At 40.8% G+C, this 22,792-nt stretch overlaps 2 protein-coding genes across 4 annotated transcripts in view; one reads left to right on the top strand and one right to left on the bottom strand.

The window, feature by feature from the left end:
- Nucleotides 1-11,996, top strand: part of LOC138022790 (oncoprotein-induced transcript 3 protein-like) — a 17,761-nt gene extending 5,765 nt beyond the window's left edge. For 2 of the 3 annotated variants that reach the window (XM_068869745.1, XM_068869743.1), the window contains exons 2-4: nt 8,801-8,982; nt 9,786-9,878; nt 11,035-11,996. In XM_068869745.1, the coding sequence (XP_068725846.1) occupies nt 8,820-8,982; nt 9,786-9,878; nt 11,035-11,402 (624 nt within the window). In that variant the 5' untranslated portion in view covers nt 8,801-8,819 and the 3' untranslated portion in view covers nt 11,403-11,996. The remainder of the gene's footprint in view (nt 1-8,800; nt 8,983-9,785; nt 9,879-11,034) is intronic. The other variant, XM_068869744.1, reaches the window with a different exon arrangement.
- The window catches only part of LOC138022789 (Fanconi anemia group C protein homolog), a 12,480-nt gene continuing 1,411 nt past the window's right edge, over nt 11,724-22,792 (bottom strand). Inside the window, exons 2-12 of the mRNA XM_068869742.1 lie at nt 22,787-22,792; nt 21,725-21,933; nt 21,336-21,400; nt 20,881-20,977; nt 18,367-18,413; nt 18,179-18,252; nt 16,869-16,936; nt 16,172-16,258; nt 15,341-15,396; nt 14,607-14,706; nt 11,724-12,648 (exon numbers count right to left, since the gene is read on the bottom strand). The exon at nt 22,787-22,792 is cut by the window's right edge and continues 85 nt beyond it. Coding sequence (XP_068725843.1) covers nt 12,607-12,648; nt 14,607-14,706; nt 15,341-15,396; nt 16,172-16,258; nt 16,869-16,936; nt 18,179-18,252; nt 18,367-18,413; nt 20,881-20,977; nt 21,336-21,400; nt 21,725-21,933; nt 22,787-22,792 — 851 coding nt within the window. The 3' untranslated portion in view covers nt 11,724-12,606. The remainder of the gene's footprint in view (nt 12,649-14,606; nt 14,707-15,340; nt 15,397-16,171; nt 16,259-16,868; nt 16,937-18,178; nt 18,253-18,366; nt 18,414-20,880; nt 20,978-21,335; nt 21,401-21,724; nt 21,934-22,786) is intronic.

The raw sequence follows: 22,792 nt of genomic DNA, 5'->3' as shown, positions 1-22,792 counted from the left end.
TGTCACTTAATCATAATTAATTATGCATGTTTCGCCTAGTTGTTATATAGTCCTAACGGTCTTTCAAATAAGACGATGATGTTCGTAACATCGAAACATGTCTTGGAAAGAAAAAAACTGTCGTAATCTTCTTAAAGATAACGATTTGCTTTCTGCTGTCTCGACCTTTTGGTTCCATTATCCACGACATAGCAGCCAGATATGAAGGACGTTTCAACCTTGTCACGGTATAGTGATTAAGAAGAGTAAAACCCACAATAGGATACTATAAATAATCACACCAATGTTCACGGATCTCCGAGTTTCGCAGTAAGAGTTTGGCAAACTGTATTACCTTTCTTTTCCCTCTGTGTTGCTGGAGTTTTTTAAGAAGCTATACCACTTTTTCGTGATCTGTCAAAGTGCAGGAATGGTCCACCCTTAATTCAACGAATTCATTGGGTTTCAGTAAAGAGGTAACTGGGTTGTGTCAACAATATCGACTCCCTATGTAAAAAGAGTGGAGGCAGCCACGTCCCAATTCAAGGTAACTTAACCCTTAAAACTGCTGGCTTTTAGTCTTCTGGTTTCTTCTTCTGTTATCCATTGCATACTGTGCATACTGTTTCTCTGTGCTCACTGGTCCTCGGTGCATAAGTTTCCTCTGTGCCTACTGTCCCTCTGTACCCTCTGTGCCCACAGTTCCTCTAAGCCTACTGTTCCTCAGTAAATAACCACTGTTCCTCTAGTACTATTTCTCAGCCCTCTGTTCTTCACTGCTTTAATGTAATGATTAACGTTTTCACTTCCCAGTATATGTGTAATGATTAACGATTTCAGAGCCCGGTATATGAGAGACAAGGTGGCACACCTCAAACAGTTCGATGTAACATGAAAAGTAGCTTCAGCTGTTTACTAGATAATTTGTAACAATGCATGTTGCGTTTTTTCACCTGAACTGGCGGGTTTTTATTCTCTTTAATCATGTTAATAGCCGATAACAGGCCGTCCTGGCCTGTGGTAATTCTTCGAAAAGGTTGCGTTAGAATGCATAAAGCCACCTAAGCCGGAACGGCCAAAATTTAGAGACTTTGCCGAGTGCGCTGCAAAATGTACATGTACGTGTATATATTTATGTTAATATGTATATATTTATGTTAATTCTTATTCCAGTAAAAGACAAATCGACCCTTAAATGACGGCAAACTGTGATATAAAGTTGCCTTAATCTTTCGTTTTTTAAATATGATTGTCTTTGAGTCACAAAGAAGTGTTGTTTCTTGTATTGTACATCGTTTAATACTCCTTCACCCAGTAGCGGTTTTGTTCTTACAAAATCCTCCCAACGATTATTTGCAGGTGTAGTGCACTCAACTAAACCCTCAATTCTTTCTGGACAAAGTTGTAGAGTCGCTAGAACCTAGTTTAATGGCCTAGCTCCAATGAGTCTCCTGTAGGGGAGCATTCCAACTAGTAAATGGAAGATCATAGGTTTGACTACTTCGATGGAGCACTCGCGGACTGTTTTTCCGAGTTTGCCCACGACATTACAGATGAATTCATATTTCTTCCGCCAATGAAGTTACTATGGCGACCACGTGGAACCACTGGCGGGAACGTACGATAGTCGTTTTCTATTAAAAAAACTAACATGACAAAGCTTTAAAAAAAAAGCAAAATAAATGCTAATACAAAAGGAGTACTCAAACCTGGATAAAAATTCATTATAGCGAGAAAATTTTGTTCAGTGCACTATAAAATAAATCGTAAGATCTTTTCCAAAGTGGAGTCAAAGGGAAGAAAATTAGATCCCAATAAAAAGGGGTAATCCCAATAAAAATGTTTGAAAGCTCTCTAAAAAGCTCGTTTAAAAAACGTCGCCATAACCTATTAATTCCTAATTGAAGTCGATCTAGATGATGCTATTTTCTTTACAATTCACTGTCGCCTCGATTGCCCAATGCACTCAAAAATTCAACATACGTCTGCGCTATTGGCAAACCAGAAACAGAATTAAGACTAAACGCTTCAGCGTCAATGATTATGATAGTGAGAAGGCCAAAGGAAAGTAAACCGAAGCAACTACATCATCTGTCAGACAGTAACTTAAAGTGCTACATATTCCCTATGATCATTAGCCCTAGTAATCGAAACGACCCCACAGGAACAGAGTTAAAAGAAATTCTGACCAACGTTGCTGGAAGCTTACAAGAAAATTAATTGCATTCTAGGGGAGAAGAGCGGGAAATTTTTCTCACTGTATATTGGCAACATCCTTTGATTTACCATTGTTTTCAACAGTTCTCTCACTACAGTGCTAAACTATAAGGAATTTCCCATTTCAGGTCTTAAGTGTGAAACAATGTTGTACTTGTTTCTTCGAGTAATTTCCGCTGAAATGTCTCTTGCAACATTTCTTGTCGCTAATAGTGGTTTCCTTTTCTTCCTCTCTTTCCTCTGGTTTGATCTTTCTTCGTTAGTGTTTTCACATGTCTAGATGATTCTCTCCCAAATTCGACCCGCCATGTAGGGATGGCGCAGTGGTGAGAGCACTCGCCTCCCACCAATGTGGCCCGGGTTCGATTCCTTGTCTCGGCGTCATATGTGGGTTGAATTTGTTGGCTCTCTACTCTGCACCGAGAGGTTTTCTCTGGGTACTCCGGTTTCCCCTCTCCCCAAAAACCAGCATTTGCCTTGATTTGCGTTGATTGTTAATTTCACTTTACAGTGTCCCCAATTAGTGCTCCAGTGCTAAATCCACTAGACACTTAAATAAAGTTCCTTTCCTTTCCTTTCCTTTCCAAACAACCCTGTAATAATTGTTTACGGATTTGACGTCTCGTTCAGCGCCATCAAAAGAGAACGCACAGTTCACTGAGGATCATATTCTCTGGAGTTCTCTGGGTCGTTTCCAATAAAATGACCGCTCCATGACATTGCAACGGATTACAACACCTGCAGTGTCAAAACTTGCGCTTCTCAATGAAAAGTATGTTAGGAGTCCTAGTACGCCGTACTAGCATTCCTTTGAAGTACTTACAGTTAGGGCTTTTTGCGTCCCATCATGTGGGGTCCTAAAGCGAGCAAAATTTATCAAGTACTTAAAAACGTATTTCTATTTTGATCCGGCTGTGGCCGTGATCTTCGATGTAGAATAAAGGTCGCAAACATAAGCTTCCATTTTGGCTGCTGTTCTCTCATTCAACTGTTCCCTTTGACCCACAAGCCGCAAGGCATTTTGGTGGACAGCACTGCGCTTGAGTACAACCCAGTCTGTCTTTTTTCCAATCCCGGCCAATGAACTGGTCGAGTCACACCCTGTGAGGGCATGAAACCCCAAAAGTGCGCTCTCCCAGATCTTGAGTCACTAAGCCCACCGGAACAAATCGTAACTGGTCCCTTCCGCCTCTTTGGAACTATAATTCTTCACACGAAAGGCTGTGAAAGTGCGACGTACATATGACAAGTACATCCGTATCTGGTGATTGGATGACTATCCTTGCTGCATTCTCATGCGCGCTTTTCGTGAAGTAACAATCGAGTATCAGCTTCTTCGTGGTTTGATTGAAGACCAGGAATATGAGAGACCTTTAGATCCACGTTTACGGCTAGCCTCAAACTGCTAGAAGTCACGTGACTGGTTAATGAGATGCCTATTGTAGCTATAGCTAGTCGTTGTCACTATCTTCAGAGTCATTGGTTGATGAGTCCTGAACCTCCAACTCAGAGAAAGCTCCCCATACCAACAATCGAGGAGATTATTTATTCGGAAGAGTTTCTCCAGACTAGAGAAGATAATTTGGAGGCGCGGTGGCCTCATGGTTAGTGCGCTCGACTCCGGATCGAGTGATCCGGGTTCGGGTTCTGACCGGGGACATTGTGTTGTGTTCTTGGGCAAGACACTTTACTCTCACGGTGCCTTTCTCCACCCAGGTGTATAAATGGGTACCGGCGAATTTAATGCCGGGGGTAACCCTGCGATGGACTAGCATCCCATCCAGGGGCGAGTAGAAATACTCCTAGTCGCTTCATGCTACAGAAACCGGAGATAGGCGCCGGCCTGATGGGCCTTCTAGGCTTGTAGCAGACTTTATTATATTATTAGAGAAGATAAAGGACGGCAGGACTGTTTAGTTAGTAAAGGCAAAATCCAAGAAGCAGATGTAATTACAATCAGCGAGATCACTGTTGGGAAGCGGGCCAATCCGATTTGGTATCTTGTAAGAAGAGGACGGTTTATTGCAAGTAATTTGGGTATGTTCTACAAGCAAAAAGAGTAACCCCAACTCTTTGAAAACGTCTTATGGGATATTAGGTGCGGTTACACTCACCATGGTAAATGCCATTTCCCATGGTAAATTATCCCGCAGTGCCTCACACTTGGGTTTTTGTATACCGTGTTAACTAGGGGTCACACGTTACGAACATGGGAAGTTTTGCTTGGTCACACGGACTAAGTGCAGTTTTCCGTGGTAAGAGGGTCATTAAGTGTCCCGTGTAACCGCACCTATTATAACTTGTCACGAGTGAAGGCAGTCCAGCGGGGAGTTAATATTGAAGCAGAAGCTATCAAAGCATTCATTAATTTAACTGGGAAAGCTGTAGAGAAAACAGTACTAGGATCTGGCTAGATTCATCTAGAATTCTTGGTGTCTCTCCTCACGGTATTTTTGACAGTGCAACTGTTTTGGAAGTAATATATCAAAAACGAGTGTGAGTGTTTCATCAGGGGTTCCAAACACTGAGAAACACATGAAAGCACGAGGCCGCAGGCGGAGTGCTTTTATTGTTTCGAGGTGTTTGGAACCCCTGATGAAACACGAAGCACGAGTTTTTGATATTACTTCTCCAACAAAATAAATTAAAATTTCAATCACTTTTTTCAAGTCAAATATTTTTGGTGCACCTCACGTTTTCTCAGAAGCATGAAATTATTGATTTCAAAACACATTCGTGTTTGAAATTATTGATTTCAAACCACACGTGTTTGAAATTCATTTACAGAATCATCAAGTCGTGTTTCATTGGGTTTCAAACTCGTCCGCGTGACCAGAATGAGGCGATCCAATTGGCTTATCAACTTATGAATTATTAATGAGTTTGAGAAGCCAAGTGTCCATACACAGAGAGGAATATATGACAACATTCTGTGTGGAGAAAACTGAGAGTGCGTATACCTTGAAAGGGAAACGTCCACTGGCATCATGATCAGGTGCAAGGGGGAATTTATTTTCCGCAGAGGAAGTTTTGCTATTCTGTTGTGTGGACAACTAAAGATGTTGTAGTATTAAAAATAGCAGGGGATGACACTTGAAGTGAAAATATTGCTAAGTTTTATTTAATGCGTCTTTCTGCAAACGTCACTACGGGACAACTGTAGGTTACTGTAACAACAAGTAAATATAGATAGCTTAGCTTAGGGTTAAAACCTTCCTAAATCTTAAGGATTTGAGTGTTGCAAATCTCTATGGATAGGGAAAATTTAAGTAGGTGTAGTAAAATAAAATGATAGAATCAAAAACATTACAGCGCATTGCCATGTCTAAACAGTAGTGTTTTACTGATGTTATATGTTTCTTCCCAATTAGGCTTACCATATGCATGCACAGGTGGAGCTGTGTAAAATAAAACAGCTTTCTATTCATGCATACTTTGACATAATACTTATGGTTTTTATAAAGTTTCTATCTCATTTTTCTCTTGTTAACAGAAATGAGCAAAAGAACAGCTCAAGCATAAACTTTCCAGTAAGAAATTAAATATATAATTGTTACCAATTCGATTGTCCAATAATTTTGTCCCGCTATCTTCGTTTTCGAAGAAGTCGTGTCGTGTCGAACTCAAGATTAGAATCATTGAGCTTTTGTATTTAAAGGAACACTAAACTGAAAAGGTTTTGAAAAATACTGGAAAATAATGTTAGTTGAGTAGTGGTATTGCTACTTGATAACAGAGTTTATTCAGCTTGAATACGGGGCGAATTCTTTCCTGTAGATATGGTGGCACGTAGAAAGAACATACAAATTATGTGAAATATGTGTGCAATTTATCTCAGCTGGAAAAAAACCAAAAAAACAAAACAAAACAAAACAAAACGAAAACAAGACAAAACACACTTTCCGAGATTAAAATGTACTTTGAAATTTATCGCTTTCCATTATTTTCGACGACATATCATCAGGGTGCATTGTTTTCAATTAGAATTCTTCTGAAAGCAGCGTCGTTGTCCAGTTTCTGAAGGTGAAACGTACCCGAACGGAATTTAAAACAGGGCCAAGAGAAGAGGAATTAATAGAAAACGCCTTCATAAACTGTTTCACAATTCCTAAGCTTAGAGACAAATATTGCATTAAACGAAAAGAGAATTGACGAATTCAACGAAAACGTCGATTTTTTTTCTCATCATAAGACCCTTAACAATATTAAGAGTTAATGCTGCTTACCCCGTAGCTCGTTTACTGAGGTACTCCAAAAATAATCATTGCAACTCGCCAACTGGAGTAAATTGGCTAGAGGTCGTAGCCCTACCCGGTTTAATACAGAAAGATAACAAATGGGTTAAACACCTCCATTTTACAATTATTTTCGGATGCAATTAAGTTGGCCCCGGTAAAGGTGGGGGCTAAAACAAGCCAAAACGTCAGGAATATGAATTAATGAAGTCCACCCCACCCAAAGGAAAGCGGCACAAAAACTGTGAAGAAAGGAAAGGAACGGAAAGGAAATAAATTGCAGCGCTCTTGGCTTTTTTAATGTGACTTTTACAAATGTTGAATCCACAAACTATTTTATGATGCGGCCTTGAGGCTCCGGGCTAACAATAAGTCTTAAAGCTGGCTACCATCAATAACTGATAATCCGCGGGGGTACGACAATGATGAATTAGTATAAATTCACCAGGTGTTTCCTTTAAGAAGGATACACGAAGTAAGGAAGTGGGGGGGGGGGGGGGGGGATCGAAGGGCCCAGCAATACGACCTGCCCTTAGGTCTTTTGTAATTTTACAGTCAACTGCCTCAGGATTCTCCAAAGCAGACATTAAGTTGCCGGCAAACCTAGGTGATCGCAAACCGTCATGAGCGATATGAAAACCATGTTGAAACTAAGAATAAGCTGCTCAGAAAGGGTTAAAGCAATACCCTTTTGGAGGGTGATCAAAGACCAATTTTTGGGAAAGGGGATCATTAGAGCCTTTGAGAATTTGCTGATGAGAACACATCCACAATTCCCAATGAATACTAGACCAAGGGAAGTATACAAAAATTTGGTTTTATCAACGGAGTTGATAATGTAAATTGGCCACCGTACAGAGATTCTAAAAGCTGACGTTTCGAGCGTTAGCCCTTCGTCAGAGCGAATCGGACTCCGTTGATAAAACCAAATTTTTGTATACTACTTCCCCACCGACGCAGCACCACAGTTTCTTTAGAAACTACCCCTTCATTCATTAGACCAAGGGAAGGTTGAGGGCTGTAATTGCCTCAAAAACCTAAAGTTATCGTCTAAAACGTTCAGTTGTGACCCCTGGTTGCTGAATCTTCCATCACCTCCCCATATTTTATGAGGGCAGAGGCCTCATGCCGGTAACGAAAACAATAAACGCCAACAAAAATATGGAAACACTTTAACCATGTCGCAATAGAAAATAGTTTTTTGGCGTTAGTTGCTGGTTTAAATGCACATGGTTGGTGAATTATCACTGGATGAGTTGCATACAGTAAGCTGATACTTGTCATCAACAACAGGATTGCTTGTGAACAGACTTATGTCAAAGTATTCATTGTTCCAAATCTTGTTGCGCAACTCGTGAGGTGTAGGCTAGGTTGGGCAGTAAGGTATTAAATAACACCAGCCGATTACACGCACATGACAATTGCTCAAAAGAAAGTTGCAGCTTGCAAATGAGACAGGTCATTTGTTCCTATTTCCAAAATGACATCTCTAGAGCGTAGCACCGAATGATACCAAAGTCGTAGTACCGAAGCGACGCGACACAGCGGCCCGCACACCCCGTGTCATTGAACAGAAATAGTACCATGGAGGCGGAATTGCAAATTCATTCGAGCATCAACATTCCCTCTAATATACCGAAGCAAACGCTTAACAAAGGAATGCCTAACTATAAGTGCTTTGAGATCGCTATTAGCCATAACAAAGGACTCAAAGCTCGGGAACACGTGGCGCGTGGTGATACAAGGAAAGCTCGATTAAGCTCAACATTAATAGTGGCAATGATCAGGAAATAATGGAGTATAGCGCGAGTCAAATTTAAAAGAAAAGGGCCAGTAAAAGGAATAAAAAGGATAATCTTACCTTGAAGCATAAAAAGTAGTACAATATAATCGAAGTGAATTGCAGAGTTAAATGAGCGACGCTTTAGAAGTAACATGTCTCAAACGCCCAATGACCCCCCTCTCAGCTACAGGCTGTTGTCATGGGCCATTTCAGAAACGTGAGAGGACTGGGACGAGTTTGGTTGTTTTCCGTTTGTTTAAAAAACTAAGACATTCAAATGAAAGATCAACCAAGTTTGAGAGTCTTTACCAAGAATAGATGTATTTAGAGGAGGAAAATGGTGAAAAAATATATCTTCAAATATCACCTAAAATAGAGAGTTTGTATGGAATGGGTAGACAGGCCACAATTACAATTCCTCGCTGTCTATACCAATATTAACATAACAAAAAAAAAAGACTTCTCATGATGAAAATAAACACACTATTTGCGGGCAAATATTTTCTTTTTCAAGAATGCACTTTGATGGCGGCAGGTTCATTTCTGGCAGTTTAAATCTGAAGACAAACTTGAATTTCAATTTCAGTGTCGCTTGTTCCACAGAAATGGCTTCAAAAATGAAAATTCTTCTCGTGACTTGGTTGTTGGTTTTTATTTTGGTGGAAGAAAGTAAACCTGTCCTGGCGAGAAAGGGAGGAAAACTCAAGCAATTGCAGAAGAGAGTGACGGAATTGGAGAAACAGATAGCAAAAGAGGACGAGTGCAAAGGTGCGTATCGGTCTTAAGGCGCTGCTACACTAGGCAATGTTTCGTTTAACTTGTCTCGCAATTTTGTTACGCGACAAGTTGCACGAAGAATTTCCTAGCGTAACATGCCCGGCCACACACATTTTCGCCATTTTTTTGTTGCCGCAAACGTTGCAAAAAGTAGAAGGCGGTTCTACTTTTCCGGCAACGCGTCTCGCAACGTTGCAAGGAATTTTTCCCACATTGCGCAGCTCCCTGCAACTTGTGTTGCAACGTTTTGCGGCATCAGCGAATGAAATGACCTTTTGACTTCACGTGATCAGCAAAAGCGAGACAAGTTGCAAGAAAAGTACCCTAATGTAACACCGGTCGAGCAACTTGTCTCACAGCGTGGGAACTTTTATGGCAACAAAAAGTGCGAGACAAGTTGCAAGAGAAATTGCCTGGTGTAACAGCGCCTTTAGAGTTTACGGAACCCCGAGAGCACTATATCTCGATTCCACGCTGGAGGGGGAAAGGTATGCCCTAATCTTTCATCTTTTTTTGGCAATTGAATTTTCTGTGTCCTCGGCAGTATCGCAGTATCTCGCAGGAGAGAAATGTCTGCACTTTACGCCAGTCGATTTTCAAGTCTTAAACGCCAATGTGCGTAGGAAAGATCTTGTGGTGCACAACTGTTTCCTATCAGTAACCTTATCAGCAGCACAGTTAAGTGGCCAATTAGCTGGGTTAAAGTGATCTAAACAACTAGCGGGGATTTCGTTTGTTATTAGTGTTCGCTAGGAGAGAGTCCCGAAAGTTAAAGAAGCCTTCATTTTTTTTAGCCTGCTCTCTTATCGAAGAGCTTTTCCAGAGAGTTGAAGCTTTGGAAAACAGGACTCAACCTCCTCCAACCACAGCACCCCCTCTGCCTGAAGGTGAGTGACTCTATCAGCCTAGTTAGTCATTGCTTAACCGAAAGTATTAAAGACAATATTAAAGAGAATAAGGAATTGCGTAGCCAGCTTTGAATAATTCCGTTGCAATCCTTGAACAAAGGCAGTTTGCTGAGTAGTCGGAATTAAATCTTTCAATTCACAGAGTTTTCACAACCATGGATTTAAATTACCATGCACAAAGTTATGCAAGAACGAACCCAAGTTCCCTTTTACACTTCACTTCTGGGTAGTTCTGAACCCAGCACTCAGTGGAAGGATTAGGGACCTCTCGAAAACCACGACAGCAACGGCACCGAAAACGTGACAAACCAATGACTATACGTGTGCATTTGAATTATATGTACATTACTTTGCCGTCTTGTACAAAACAACATAGTGAAATCATCCCATTTCGCGTATTTTACAAAACGAGCATCAGGGAAACCCGTTTTTTATTTTTCATTTAGGAATTTCATAGAACTTTTTATCAATTTTCTGGGACCCTATTAATCTCGTGCATGAGCATGAGCCACCTCACCAGAGTCCTCATCTCACTCAACTCACTTCAGTGTAGATGTATGACATGCTCAGTTCCCAATCGGCTACTCGGGGCATCATCCTAAAGTTTCCGGTTAATTAAAAGCAAGAACAAATCGTATGGTTGTCCGTCCAGCATTTGGTTTCAATAGATTTCCAGACAAGAGATTTCAATAAGTAGATGCGTCCCAGTCATTCGCAATTGCACTCCTGCGATTGCAAGTGACTGGGGACGGGATGATTTGCCGGACCATGGGCCCGATTCTCGAAAGTCCCGAAAACTTTTGCGGGCTCGAAAAACCATTTGTGAAACTGCCAACCGCTTGTTATGGAAAGCCGATCTTTCAACTTGTTTTCAAGGTAACAGAAAGAAAAATAACTGTGAAGTTTGACGACTTAAATCATCTCCGTTCTTGAGATACAAAGGGAATTGTGACACCCGAAAATGGCCCGTAAAGTTTCGGGACTTTCGAGAAACGGGCCCCATGTCACTTAAGTTCAAGGAAGGCTGATCGTAGATGAACCATCTTCAAAGAAAGGGTTTTTGAAAGTCATCTAAGCACATACTTAACCTGGTATTGACCTATTTAAATTCTATTTTTGCTACGTCCTTGCGCAGAATGTAAAAATTACCAGACCCTGTCAGACGGATTCAGGAAAGTTACCACCAGTGTCAGTTCGCCTGTCCAATGCGACAATAACCTCAAGCCAAACTGGTATCGTTTCGTGGGGGCTGCGGGATCTAAAATGCCCACCTCTTGTGTACCTGCCAACAAATGTGGAAGCCATGCAACTGGCTGGTTGTCTGGCGATCATCCCACAGTGCAAGAGGGCATTGTCACCAGGAAGGTCTGTTTCAGCTATTGGAGCTGCTGTAACTGGTCCATCAATATCCAAGTCAGGAATTGCGGGGATTTCTATATTTACAAAATCAACAGCACCCCTTCTGAGCACCCGTGCCACTTGGTGTACTGCGGCACCGACTGAGTAAATTGTGATCTGGGGCGATGGGTGGTTTGGAATACAGTGAGTGTTTTTATCACGTGACCTTCATAAACGGAAACCTCAGAGATAGCGGCTTTGAGACGCAAACGGTAACATGTATATCTACAGAGGAAAGGTTATAATTAGCAGGCAGAGACAGAAATCTCTCTTAAATTCCGGTCGCCGAACGCTTTTTGTCATGCGCATTCCTTTTATTGGCCATAGATTCAATAGCGTTCTTATAAAATTGCACAGCTAATAAGTGAACAGCGACTTCTCTTTCCAACACTTATACTTGGGATCGGTATCATCGCACGCTAGCGGCTATTCGATAAGGAAAAAGAAATTTAACACAAGTTTACAGGACGCTTTGACTCCTCTTCCGAACAGAAAAATAAGATATGAAATGAAGGTTCAACGTAATAATAACAAACTCCACTGTATTTTGATTTAGGGTTAACGACCCGACACCCCGAAATGGCCACAAGTAATTACATTAAAGGTGCTTGGGTGTTGGGATTTTAATGGGATGCGAATGGGTTGTAGTTTGTACAAGCAGTGCGTTGTTTAAGAGCAATAAAGAGACTTAAAAAATTGCATACGTTTACGTGGTCATTGTTATTTTTTTGTATCTGCGGGATTTGTGTATCTTTGAATTGAACGGTTGGTGCAGCGTTCGCCTCAGGCTTCCATCAACGTTTGGACACCCACGGCCGCACTCGCTTGAGTTTGCTGGTTCTGTATTCAACCACGAGAGGTTTTTATCCGAGTTTTCCAGAGTTCTTATATCCTCGATCCTTTCCAATAAGAAAGATTTGCTTTTAGTAAGTTCTTAGAGTGTCCCATTTAGCTCTAGTGAGGACTTCCACTAGAGGAAGATTCGAGGAAAAATTGAAAATGACTCTTGCTGCTCTGCAGTGTAGTCTCTCAAGTGAATCGAGGTCGTCTTGCCGATTTGTACCTCCCACCCGGATATATCGTACGTGACTGCAGGAATTAAGACTTTGAAGTACAGGCTGATTAATGAGTTTATTCATCTAATTAGATGATCGTGGCTTTCTCACGTAGAGGACGACGAAAACCAAAGTCAAAGTGGAGTTTGGCGAATGCAGGGGCATGTAGATGTAGATGTAATCCGAAGCCGCGAAGAGAAGGCTGCGTAAGAACCTAAGTTGCGGTTTTTATAGGCACGTTTTTGTACCAGCGACTAACAAAAGCTAGGAAGCATGCGAGAAAAGGTTGACGGAGCCTACAAAAGAAAAGCACGAATAGAAATGTCAACAAAACTTCATTACAATATGATAACAGCATTCCGTTTTAATCTAAGATTTATAACATCTCGCTTTTAACCTGTCGCGACAAACGTAACTGCCATAGCACGACACAAAAGCAACGGCTTTCACAACGAGTTTGTATCGGGGAACTGATCCAAATTTAAAGAAAAAAAGTTAAGTAACAGTTTTACATTCTATTACCATTTAAGGTACTAGGAAAAATAGGTCCATCGATAGATTGTTCTACCATAATAATCTTCCCATACATCATTCAGTAGCTTTTCTGCGAAGAATTTTTTCGGCATTCCATGGACATAACAAGAGACATCAGTTGAAAATGCCACCAAGCAACTGAACGTCTAGCCACGTATGCCCTATCAAAGGCGCTGTGTTACGCAAAGCCATGTAATTTCAAGACACCCAAAATGCCCAAAAGGTAGAATGAAACAATTACAATAACCACTTAAAACTGCTGAACAACTTGAGAGGAATACAGCAAAAGGAAAGAGGAGCAAGGGTGGACACAAATGGACAAGATTCAAACGGATTGCATTTGGGTGATCTTGAAAAAAATTATGTCCTTCGGCCCGACCTTTTTCATGTTTATGGCATATCGCCCGGATAAAAAGGGCGGTTTTTTGCTCATAATCATCTTGTTCGTGATGTACCGATAATTTTATCAGTAAGGGAATTCCATTTTCGAGTTTTAAACTCGTTCTTAACTAAAGATTTTCCTAAACACTCTAAAGTAACGTGCGTGACATAGCCACTTTAATTGAGTAATTTCCTTCTCCCAGTACCTTCAATTCGCAGTTTGCGTACTTTTCAGACCTAGTACGTTTTACAAGAACTATACTTTGCGTAGTTTCCGTGATTTGCGTGCGCGAGTGAGCTTTGCCAGCGGCAAAGGAGCAAATACACCTTATTCCAAAATAGCCACGATTTTGGTATTCTTTTGTTTGCTTGCAAATTAGCCCTTGTTGCCTCTTTCACAATTAAATATTCTTTTAAATTTTTAGCTTAAGAATGAGGCAACAAGGGCTAATTTGCATGGCGGCCATTTTGGAATAAGGTGTATGAAAAACTTGATAACAATAATAATAATAATGATAATGATAATGATAATGATAATGATAATGATAATGATAATGATAATAATAATAATAATAATAATTCACTGAAGTGGAGGTAAGTATCCACAACTTTCACCGACACTGAAGTGACTAATTGTTTTAGTATAGAGCGGTTTACAATTTAGTGTCGCAAGTAATTAGATAATAACTTTGGTTTATGATTACTTCACTCAGTGATTGGTTCAAAATTCTTTTGTCAACCAATCAGAAGTGAAACCAAAACCAATCGTAACTCGTGCGTGCACATTATCCCGCGCTTTGTGTCGGCTACGTGTAATTACTTCGAGTGTTGATTGGCTTACTGTATTTTCTCCGTCCTTTTTGATTGGCCAAAGTAATTAAACGGGAAGCCATTTTGTTCTTCTCCTTTGGCTCAGAGATGAATAGTACTTGATATTCTCCTCCCAGCTAGCCAATCAGAATGTGCGGAAAGCACCATTCACTTGTTTGGTATATACCAATAACCATTCTTCTCGCGGAAGGCGATTATTTCAAATATCGCTCACTGGAAGTCCGGCGTGCCCTAAATATTCGGTTTCATTATCCCATTAAATAAATAAATAATAATAATAATAATAATAATAATAATAATAATCACATCAAATAAAGTGAACATGAAGTGAAAGCTTGATCCTTGTACAAGGTTTCAAAAAAAAGGGAAGGTGGCGAAAGGGGTGGGATAGGGGAGAGGGCGATTATTCGAGGAAGGCGATTGTTTTAAATACTTCCGTCAAAGGGGGGCGATTATAGGAGGAAGGCGATTACTGGAGGAAATACGGTATTTATCGTTTTCTTCTTACATTTTGGTTCCCTTGCTTGCTTTCTTCAACGCACATTTCACTAAACGCTGATAGGAGTTTTGCTACTTGTGGGTTTCCACGAGTTCGGACAAAAAACAAACTGAAAGTGTATTCAAAAAGAGTCAAGCTCACGTTAGGTTTGATCGATAAACATACTACATTCAGTTACAGCTAAAGGTTTATTAGTGTTTAAACTATATTGACGACCGATAGCTCAGGTGGAGAAATTGCTGCCCTTGTATGGTTAGACTTTCAGTTCTTCTTGGATATGGACTATAAACCGTAGGCCCAGTCTAATTCACACAGTGGGACGTTAAAGATCCCACACACTGTTCGTGAGGAGTAGTATATATATATATATATTTTTTTTTTTTTTTTGGGGGGGGGGGGGGGGAATCCCTGGTGTTGGTAGTCCAGTAAACCATCATGAGATAAGTGCGGTGTATAAATCCATTACTATTTTTGGAAGCCTGCTCCGGGCATTCGTTTTCAAGACGATTGTCACCGATCCTAGTCATATTTTAGCAACAAGTATGTTAATACTCCGCGTAGGCATAACCTAACACTACTAAGGCCCTTAATAAATATTGTATTCGATAAAACCAATGTTCTTCTGCAGTTTTGATATGGAAAAACTTCCTATTCGACTTCGCTTTGAACGAAACGCCGATGCAACCTCTAAAATGGTTTATCAGTGTGTAATGGATTCTAAGTTAACTGAAGAGTCGTCTTACCTCAAGATACTCATGCTTAAAGTAAATAACTCGGGATTCTCTACACAGGCACGTGGCTGTCATAAAGTAGAAAAAGAAAAATAGGTGACTCAGGTTTTGTTACCAGGCGGCGCAGAACTTTTCCCTTTCGTAAATTGCCACCGGGCCAAATCTTTCTTCTTGCCAACAACAACAACCACAACCACAACAACAACAACAAAAAAACACCTGCATGGGCCGACAATCGAACCCGAGCTATTAAATGAGTATCACTCACCAATCGCCACTTCAGTGACGAGTTACAAGACCTAAGTTCGTTTATCACACACTCAAAATGAAACACTCGGCAAATAGCTGTTTACGATGACTAAAACTAACCCTAATCTTATGTTAGGGATAACCTTAAACTCCCTCATCATGCTCTTGGCTTAATGCAAGCCGGCATTCAGTTGTTTGCTTGTTTCGATAACAGTGAATCCGATGGGCTTTGTTTTTAAGAATGCTATACACCACTATAAATGGCTCGACTCGTTTGCAACTGCCTATCTGCGTTACGAACTTCAAAATTCCCACACCTCTTTCTCTGCCAATCAGAGGCTCGCATGTGTTTTCCCGCCCTCAGCGACGGCTGAAAATATCTACTTTGTTCTATCATTGGCTCCCCTGATTGTCTGCGTATGTTACGATTGGTTAATATAAGCCAGAATGTGATTGGTTCGTTTTCCGGCACCCAAATGAAAAAAAAAACACAACTAAGATGGCCTTTTATCCAATTGACTGTTAATTCACAGCAAAATGTTATTCCACAGACGCAAACATTTTCTATAAATCTAAAAATTCTACGCAAATTACCAGGTCTCGTGAAGATATCGCGTGCTGTAGCTGTGCTGTGGACATGAAAGGGCGACGAACAGCTGACATCTCAATTAGATCTAAAATCTGCCAACAACGTGAAACAATGAAAAATATTATTACTCACTAGTTCCCATGTGCATATATGGCGCCAAAAAAAATTATTTTGCTCATGTGCTAATTAGACTCGCTAGCCTCGTTTGCATGGACAAAATACAAAAGAAATGTTGCTTGAGAGCTAGGATAGTTATAGCATATATTAAACAAAAGAATACAATTTTGGCAACAGCAATAAAAGCAAGGTGACACACGCTAACATCAACCCGGTGTGGTCAACACATCACGCATGCGCACTACCATTTCACTCGATCAATTAGCAGCCATGGACAGCTGTTTCGGCCTTTTGGGCATTATCAGCATGACGTAGCTAACATACCAGCCGGGTGTTTTTAGGCACCCCTTAAAGTGGCAGCTTCACATGCCATACATGTGGTAAGCTGGGTCGGGAACAGCAAAACTATTCTCCCACGGCAAGCGTGTGGGAAAGTGGACCACCATTTATGCACTCGGTCTATTGGTCCAAGAATTTGTGACCTTCAAGTCTTTGTGGGATTCAAAAAAAAGATGCGCACAGAAAATTCTGGTACACGAAACAGAAGCATTTTTTTCAACAGGAAGATCTTTCAAAAGGTCTTACCTCTGATTCTAAACTTGGCTGGTACCTTTTCCACAAAGCTATTCGAGCATTGTAAGATAACTGGAGATCTGTGAGAGTACAGTATCAGTAAAGGATGTGATCCACACTTGACATATTTTTCATTTTAGCAAAAAAGTAGCTTGTTTTCCTTAGTATAGCAAATTTCCAAGTCAGTTTTTAAACAGGAAGAAACACGTGTCAACCAGTGACGAAATTGCATGCGTATATATGATTTCAAGAAAGAAGTAATGTGATCTCTTTTTTACAAACACGATGATTCTGCTGAATACATGAAATTATTTGTCCAGAAATAAAATGAGCAGCTTAAAAATATGCTATTTGTATGGGAAAACGCGGCAGACGCTTTGCCTTCCGGTCACCCTTTGCAAATCATGATATGGCAAAGAGAAAACTTGTTTATGTGAAAACTGCATGCAAATAATAATTGCCATTTAAAACTTACTCGTCTGTAGGAGTCATAAGTTAGGGTCGGTTTAACACCGACGTAAACAATAGCTCAAGCAACCTATTCAACCCTGAAGCGTGTGCATGATTAGCTCCTTTGGTTAGGAGAAGGTAATGGCCATTTTCACACCAGAAGACAAACAAATCGCCTCAAGGAAAAATCGCCGGATGAGAAAAGGGGACGAGCAAATTCTAGACGACTTAATCGTCTGAAATTTGTCCGCTAAGAAGACGATTTCAAGTTCCGTCTAGAAGAACAAGTCAATCTAAGTTCGCAGTAAATGCGCGCAGCAACTACCAACAACATGCAACAGGGTGTGCAAACAGACGCAACATGTAACACACAACAGTATTGGGAGTTGTTGGCCAAAAATGTTGAGTCTGTTTGCACGGAGCCCGCTAAGTCCACTGTTAGCCGTCTGAAATTTATCCAACTTGGAAGACAATTTTGGAAGACGACTTGTCCGTCCAGAAGAACCAGTCGACCAAGTAAGTCGGAAGGAAATTCACGTTGGACGAACATATCGACAAATTAACTACCGCAGGGAAATGGAAGCGATGGTTTGTGAGACGTTTTCAATATGGCGGGAAGAAAGAAGGTTAGCGCGAAAGGTAAGGTTACCACGCAATACCTTGTGCCAGTCTTTACGCGCTCAAGCTTATCCAGTTTTGTCTGTCCATCGTCCATCTTTTATGAACTTACGTCTTCGATTCACATTAGTACACCAAACCAGAGGACGATTTGTTCAGTCGCCTCCTAGCATAAAAACAGCCAATGCCTCTTCGTATGTTGCTCAATTGGTATTTGGCCTTCAGTTGTCGCTAAAAAAAAAAGCTGAACATACCTTTTCTGGATGCAACTGTTTTCAAAAACAACACTGAAACATTATCAGAAACACAGAAGACATTTCCCTGTACACTACAAAATATTAAAAAATGATCAGTACAATAAGACACAGCACGACTGATAACTTCTTAAAATAATTATCAGACTCAAAATAAAATCAACAAACGGCAGAAGACGCAACAGTACCTCGAAATTAAATCCAAGCCTTTCTGACAGCAAAGAATCTTCTCTACCTTTTAAAGTAACAAACTGAGATGTAAGTTGCAATGATTTTTGTTTTCCCGGAATCGCAATTGACCAATCTGATTGGATACAGGAAATTGCACGTGCCACGCACCTCACAAGTTTGGCGCACGGGCTTCACGTGATCCTAAAACCTACGTTTGCACATGCATAAACCTTTTATTGACAAGTTGCACTAACACAGTCCAAGGGGAGGGTTCAAAGGTAAGCAAAGACAACGAAAACAACTACAAAAACCTCATCTGAAAATATAACTTAACTTGAACCCCGAAATGATAACATTTATTCGAAGTCGTTACGAAGAAAAGTGTGTACCACTATAACAAAAATATAAGTGGTACAGTATAAGCTGTGTTGTTTGGAAAGAAAATTAACTTTTTATCTTTATCTCCACATAACCTCAAATTTGGCCATTTCACGTCGTTGTCAGGACAGAAACGGCCAAGAAACACACCGAAATGGAAAACGCAAGTTTAGGCTGCGTTTAACCAACGCATTATAGCGATCTATGGTTGACAGCGCCACAAGTATTTTCACGTGCTCAGGTCAAAGCCCGAGCACTGAAATAAAAAGACACTTGACAAGTGACAAGTCAGGTGACAAGTCACTTGACAAGTGACAAGTGACAAGTGACACGCCCAAAAACCTGCTTATTTTCGTGATCTAAGAAAAACCGGGATGCTCGTCGGTTAACGTTAATCTAACATTCCGACGAGAATCCCTCCCCTTTTTATGTGGGAATTCCCCTCCCCCCGGGGGGATATTCATGAGGCGATTACATGGCGTTCTTGTTGTCCTTGGCGTTGCTGAAATAAATGAACATATTTGAAAGGCGGATTATAGACGAAAAGGAGAAGTGATCGCTGTACTTATCTGGACAATTTAAGCATGGCTTAAGTGCAGAATACCCGACCATTCCAAAACCACTTCTGGAAATAGTGGCCACGCGGCTACGTGGCTACGCGGCTGCGCAGAGAACCTAGCGCCCAGGCTCTTTGAAATTCAATAAATACTTTAAAAATGAAGCTTCCATTTTACTGTTCGGTTAATTACACTGTTTACGAGATTGTGTGAAGAATATAGCACTCGTTTAATGATTAAGCTTAGGCGTTCGTTTCACTGATTAGGCCTGCCGGTAAGTACTCAGAAAACTACAACTTCACCACTACCAATGTCTCGTTCTTTCATCACCCACGTAGCCACGTAGCCACGTAGCCATGTGGCCATGTAGCCGGCATTTTCGAAGCCTACAGCTTTTGAGTGGCCGGATATTCTGCAGTTACTTCTTTAGCATTGTCTCTTACAGATAAAGTAAGAGGCCTAGCTAGGAAGTTCCATCAGGCCGGCACTTATCTCCGGTTTCCGTAGCATGAAGCGACTAGGAGTATTTATATTTCCCCCCAGATGGGATGCTAGTCCATCGCAGGGTTACCCCCAGCATTACGCCGGTACCCATTTATACACCTGGGTGGAGAGAGGCACCGTGAGAGTAAAGTGTCTTGCCCAAGAACACAACACAATGTCCCCGGCCAGGCCCCGAACCACTCGCGATCCGGAGTGGAGCGCACTAACCACGAGGTCAGGTCGGCTGCCAACTGAGTGAAGGGGTAGTTTCTAAAGAAACTGTGGTGCTGCGTCGGTGGGGAAGTAGTATACAAAAATTTGGTTTTATCAACGGAGTTGATAATGTAAATTGGCCACCGTACAGAGATTCTAAAAGCTGACGTTTCGAGCGTTAGCCCTTCGTCATTTTATTCGCTCTGACGAAGGGCTAACGCTCGAAACGTCAGCTTTTAGAATCTCTGTACGGTGGCCAATTTACATTATCAACTCCGTTGATAAAACCAAATTTTTGCCAACTGAGTGGCCTCACGGCTCACGGCTACGAGTACGAGGAGTTCGAGTTTTCCGCGTTGTGCATGCGCATAAGGTTTGGAGGTTGACATTTTTCGAAGTGCGCATGCTCAGAACGGAAAACTCGTACTCGTAGTCCGAGGGTCCTCGTCCTCTGATCTCAAGGTCCCTAACAAAGAGCTTTAGATTCTAGTACGAGAACGACTGCGAGTACGAGATTTTCTTATAAGACAACAGTGAGCGCGAGCAAACCAGCGTCATTTTGGCGGGAAAAACGTGATACCGTCGTCATGCATTTTAGTACGAGGTTTTGCGAAAATGTCGTCGTGTCAAAACAAGTCAACAACACGGTAGCAGTTTGGGCATTTTTCGATCAGCAAAAAGGCTCAGTTACCAGCAATAAGAATAACTGAGAAACCTATCCTGCTAACAAAGAGTAAGATTAAGCGAACGGGTTATAAATTTCCTTAGTATTTTCGCTAAAAACGGGCAGTCAAAACTCGCACTCGTTCTCGTCCTTGTCGTAGAATCTAAAGCTCTCTATTGTTGCTGGCATCGCTGGAACAGATAGTGGAGTGCATGGTGGTGTGTAAGATAACTTACCAGAGGTTTTGCTTGCGGCAGAGGTACAAGAGGCAAGCAAAACTCTGACAGTTCCCTCAGACAAAGCCCCGAAACTGGTTTGTAAGGATAATATTCTCTGTCGCAAATGAAAGAAATAGGATCATACATTACACTACAGTTCTGGGAAAGCATGTGGCTAGCTGATGGTACTAAAGCAGTCATTTGTTATCTTCAGTTAAGACATCAATCAAGCTACAAAGAGAGGAGAATTAAGTGCAGTCATGAGAAAAATTGCCTTATATAAATTTGTGCCATGTTCTGAACTTTCCGGACTTGGAATTATATTATTTTTGTGGGTTGCATCTTGCAAGAGCTTCTCCTCAGAGTACACTAGTTTTTCACTTTGCTCTAAAAGAATTTTCATTTTGTTCTCTTATGCTGGAGACATTTGTTTAAAACAAAGCATATTATAAAGTCATTGTAAGACAGCTCACCTTTCCTCAGCATTCCATGTAAAACTTTTCAAGACCTCCAAATCACGACACAACGATGACACAAGCTTAAAACAAAAAAAAAATGTTCAGGAAGAAAACTTTCCTATTTGTTATGAAGGTTGAAGACATTCCTACGAAGACATTTCAGTCTGAGAAAATAATGAATATGGAATGGAGTTTTAGGATTAGGGTTAGATAGCTATTGTAGTCTGTTCAGATTACTTATAATGCTTGCAAGCATCAATGGCATTGCTCCACTATTGGATATAAAACACCTCACAACCCACAATACCCTGACTTGCTCTGAATGACTCAAGGGTTATCAATTTACTTTAATCCACTCATTTGGTGCTACAGTCACCTTGTAGTTTTTAGAAATTCATACTAACCTCATCAACCATAACTTCCATGCTTTCTTGTGCAGTGTAACCCCAGTATTCTCCAATTTCAAGCAAGTTGCTATTTGGCAGGGTAGGTGTGGTCACACATCTTAGCTGCATTAGCACCCAATCCTTAGCTTTTTTGGTTTTTCTCCCTTGGGCACCACAATAGCATGCAAGTGCGAAACTGCATCTTACAACTGTCTGAAATGCATCCTCTATGGATTTAACAAATACATTTCAAAACAAGGAGCATCAATGAGGCTCTGCCAGGGTAAATTTCAACAAGCGACTTGGCCTAAAAAGTTTGTAAAGTGAAACCGCAACAAACAACATCCTTTTAGTAAATTTCCTTTAATTTCTGAAAGCAACGAGAGACATTGACAAAGCACCAACACGAGAGCTTTTAAAATTTACACAAGCGACATGGGACCACCCACCCCCCCCCCCCCCCTCCCAAACCCACGGCAGGGCCTTGTCAATCATTCTCAGATAGGAAATGTCGTCTGATTTTCCATTTTGGCAGGTTGTATTCTAAAGGATGATCGACTAAATTTAAAAGTTTTTTTTTGCTTGATTATAAAAGTAAGACAGAAATGATAAAATTATCATTTCTTTATGATGCAGTATTTCAACCAATCAAGTAGTCAGGATGCTTGCAAGGTATTACATCATCAAGTTTGCCCAAATCATCACCACTTTCTATTAAACTGTGTGGCCTCAGACAGAGTAGAATCTACAAGTCTCACATTTTTAGGATTTAAAGGTGATATACTGGTACTTTTTAGCAGACCTAGACATTGTTAAGGTCACCAAAATTAATGCCTGTAAGGTGTCTTGCTAAAATTTAAGAGGATTTTTTTTATGGGGTGGGGTGGGGGGGGGGGGGTGGTGAATAGAAGGGATGAAGCTTATCTTGATCTCAAGAAACCTTCAGAAAAATTATCTTTATATTAATTTTGTGTTCTTTTCAATGGAATCACCGATAATTGTTTTCTGTCAAATATCTCTTTGACTGCATTTGTTTTGCCAACTTGTCTCTCTTATAATCTAAATTGCAGGAAATCTCACCTGTCA

This window comes from Montipora capricornis, chromosome 11, assembly GCF_036669925.1.
Source record: "Montipora capricornis isolate CH-2021 chromosome 11, ASM3666992v2, whole genome shotgun sequence".
Lineage (NCBI taxonomy): Eukaryota > Metazoa > Cnidaria > Anthozoa > Scleractinia > Acroporidae > Montipora > Montipora capricornis.
The sequence above is the reverse complement of the archived record's forward strand: the minus strand, read 5'-3'. Positions and strand labels throughout refer to the sequence as shown.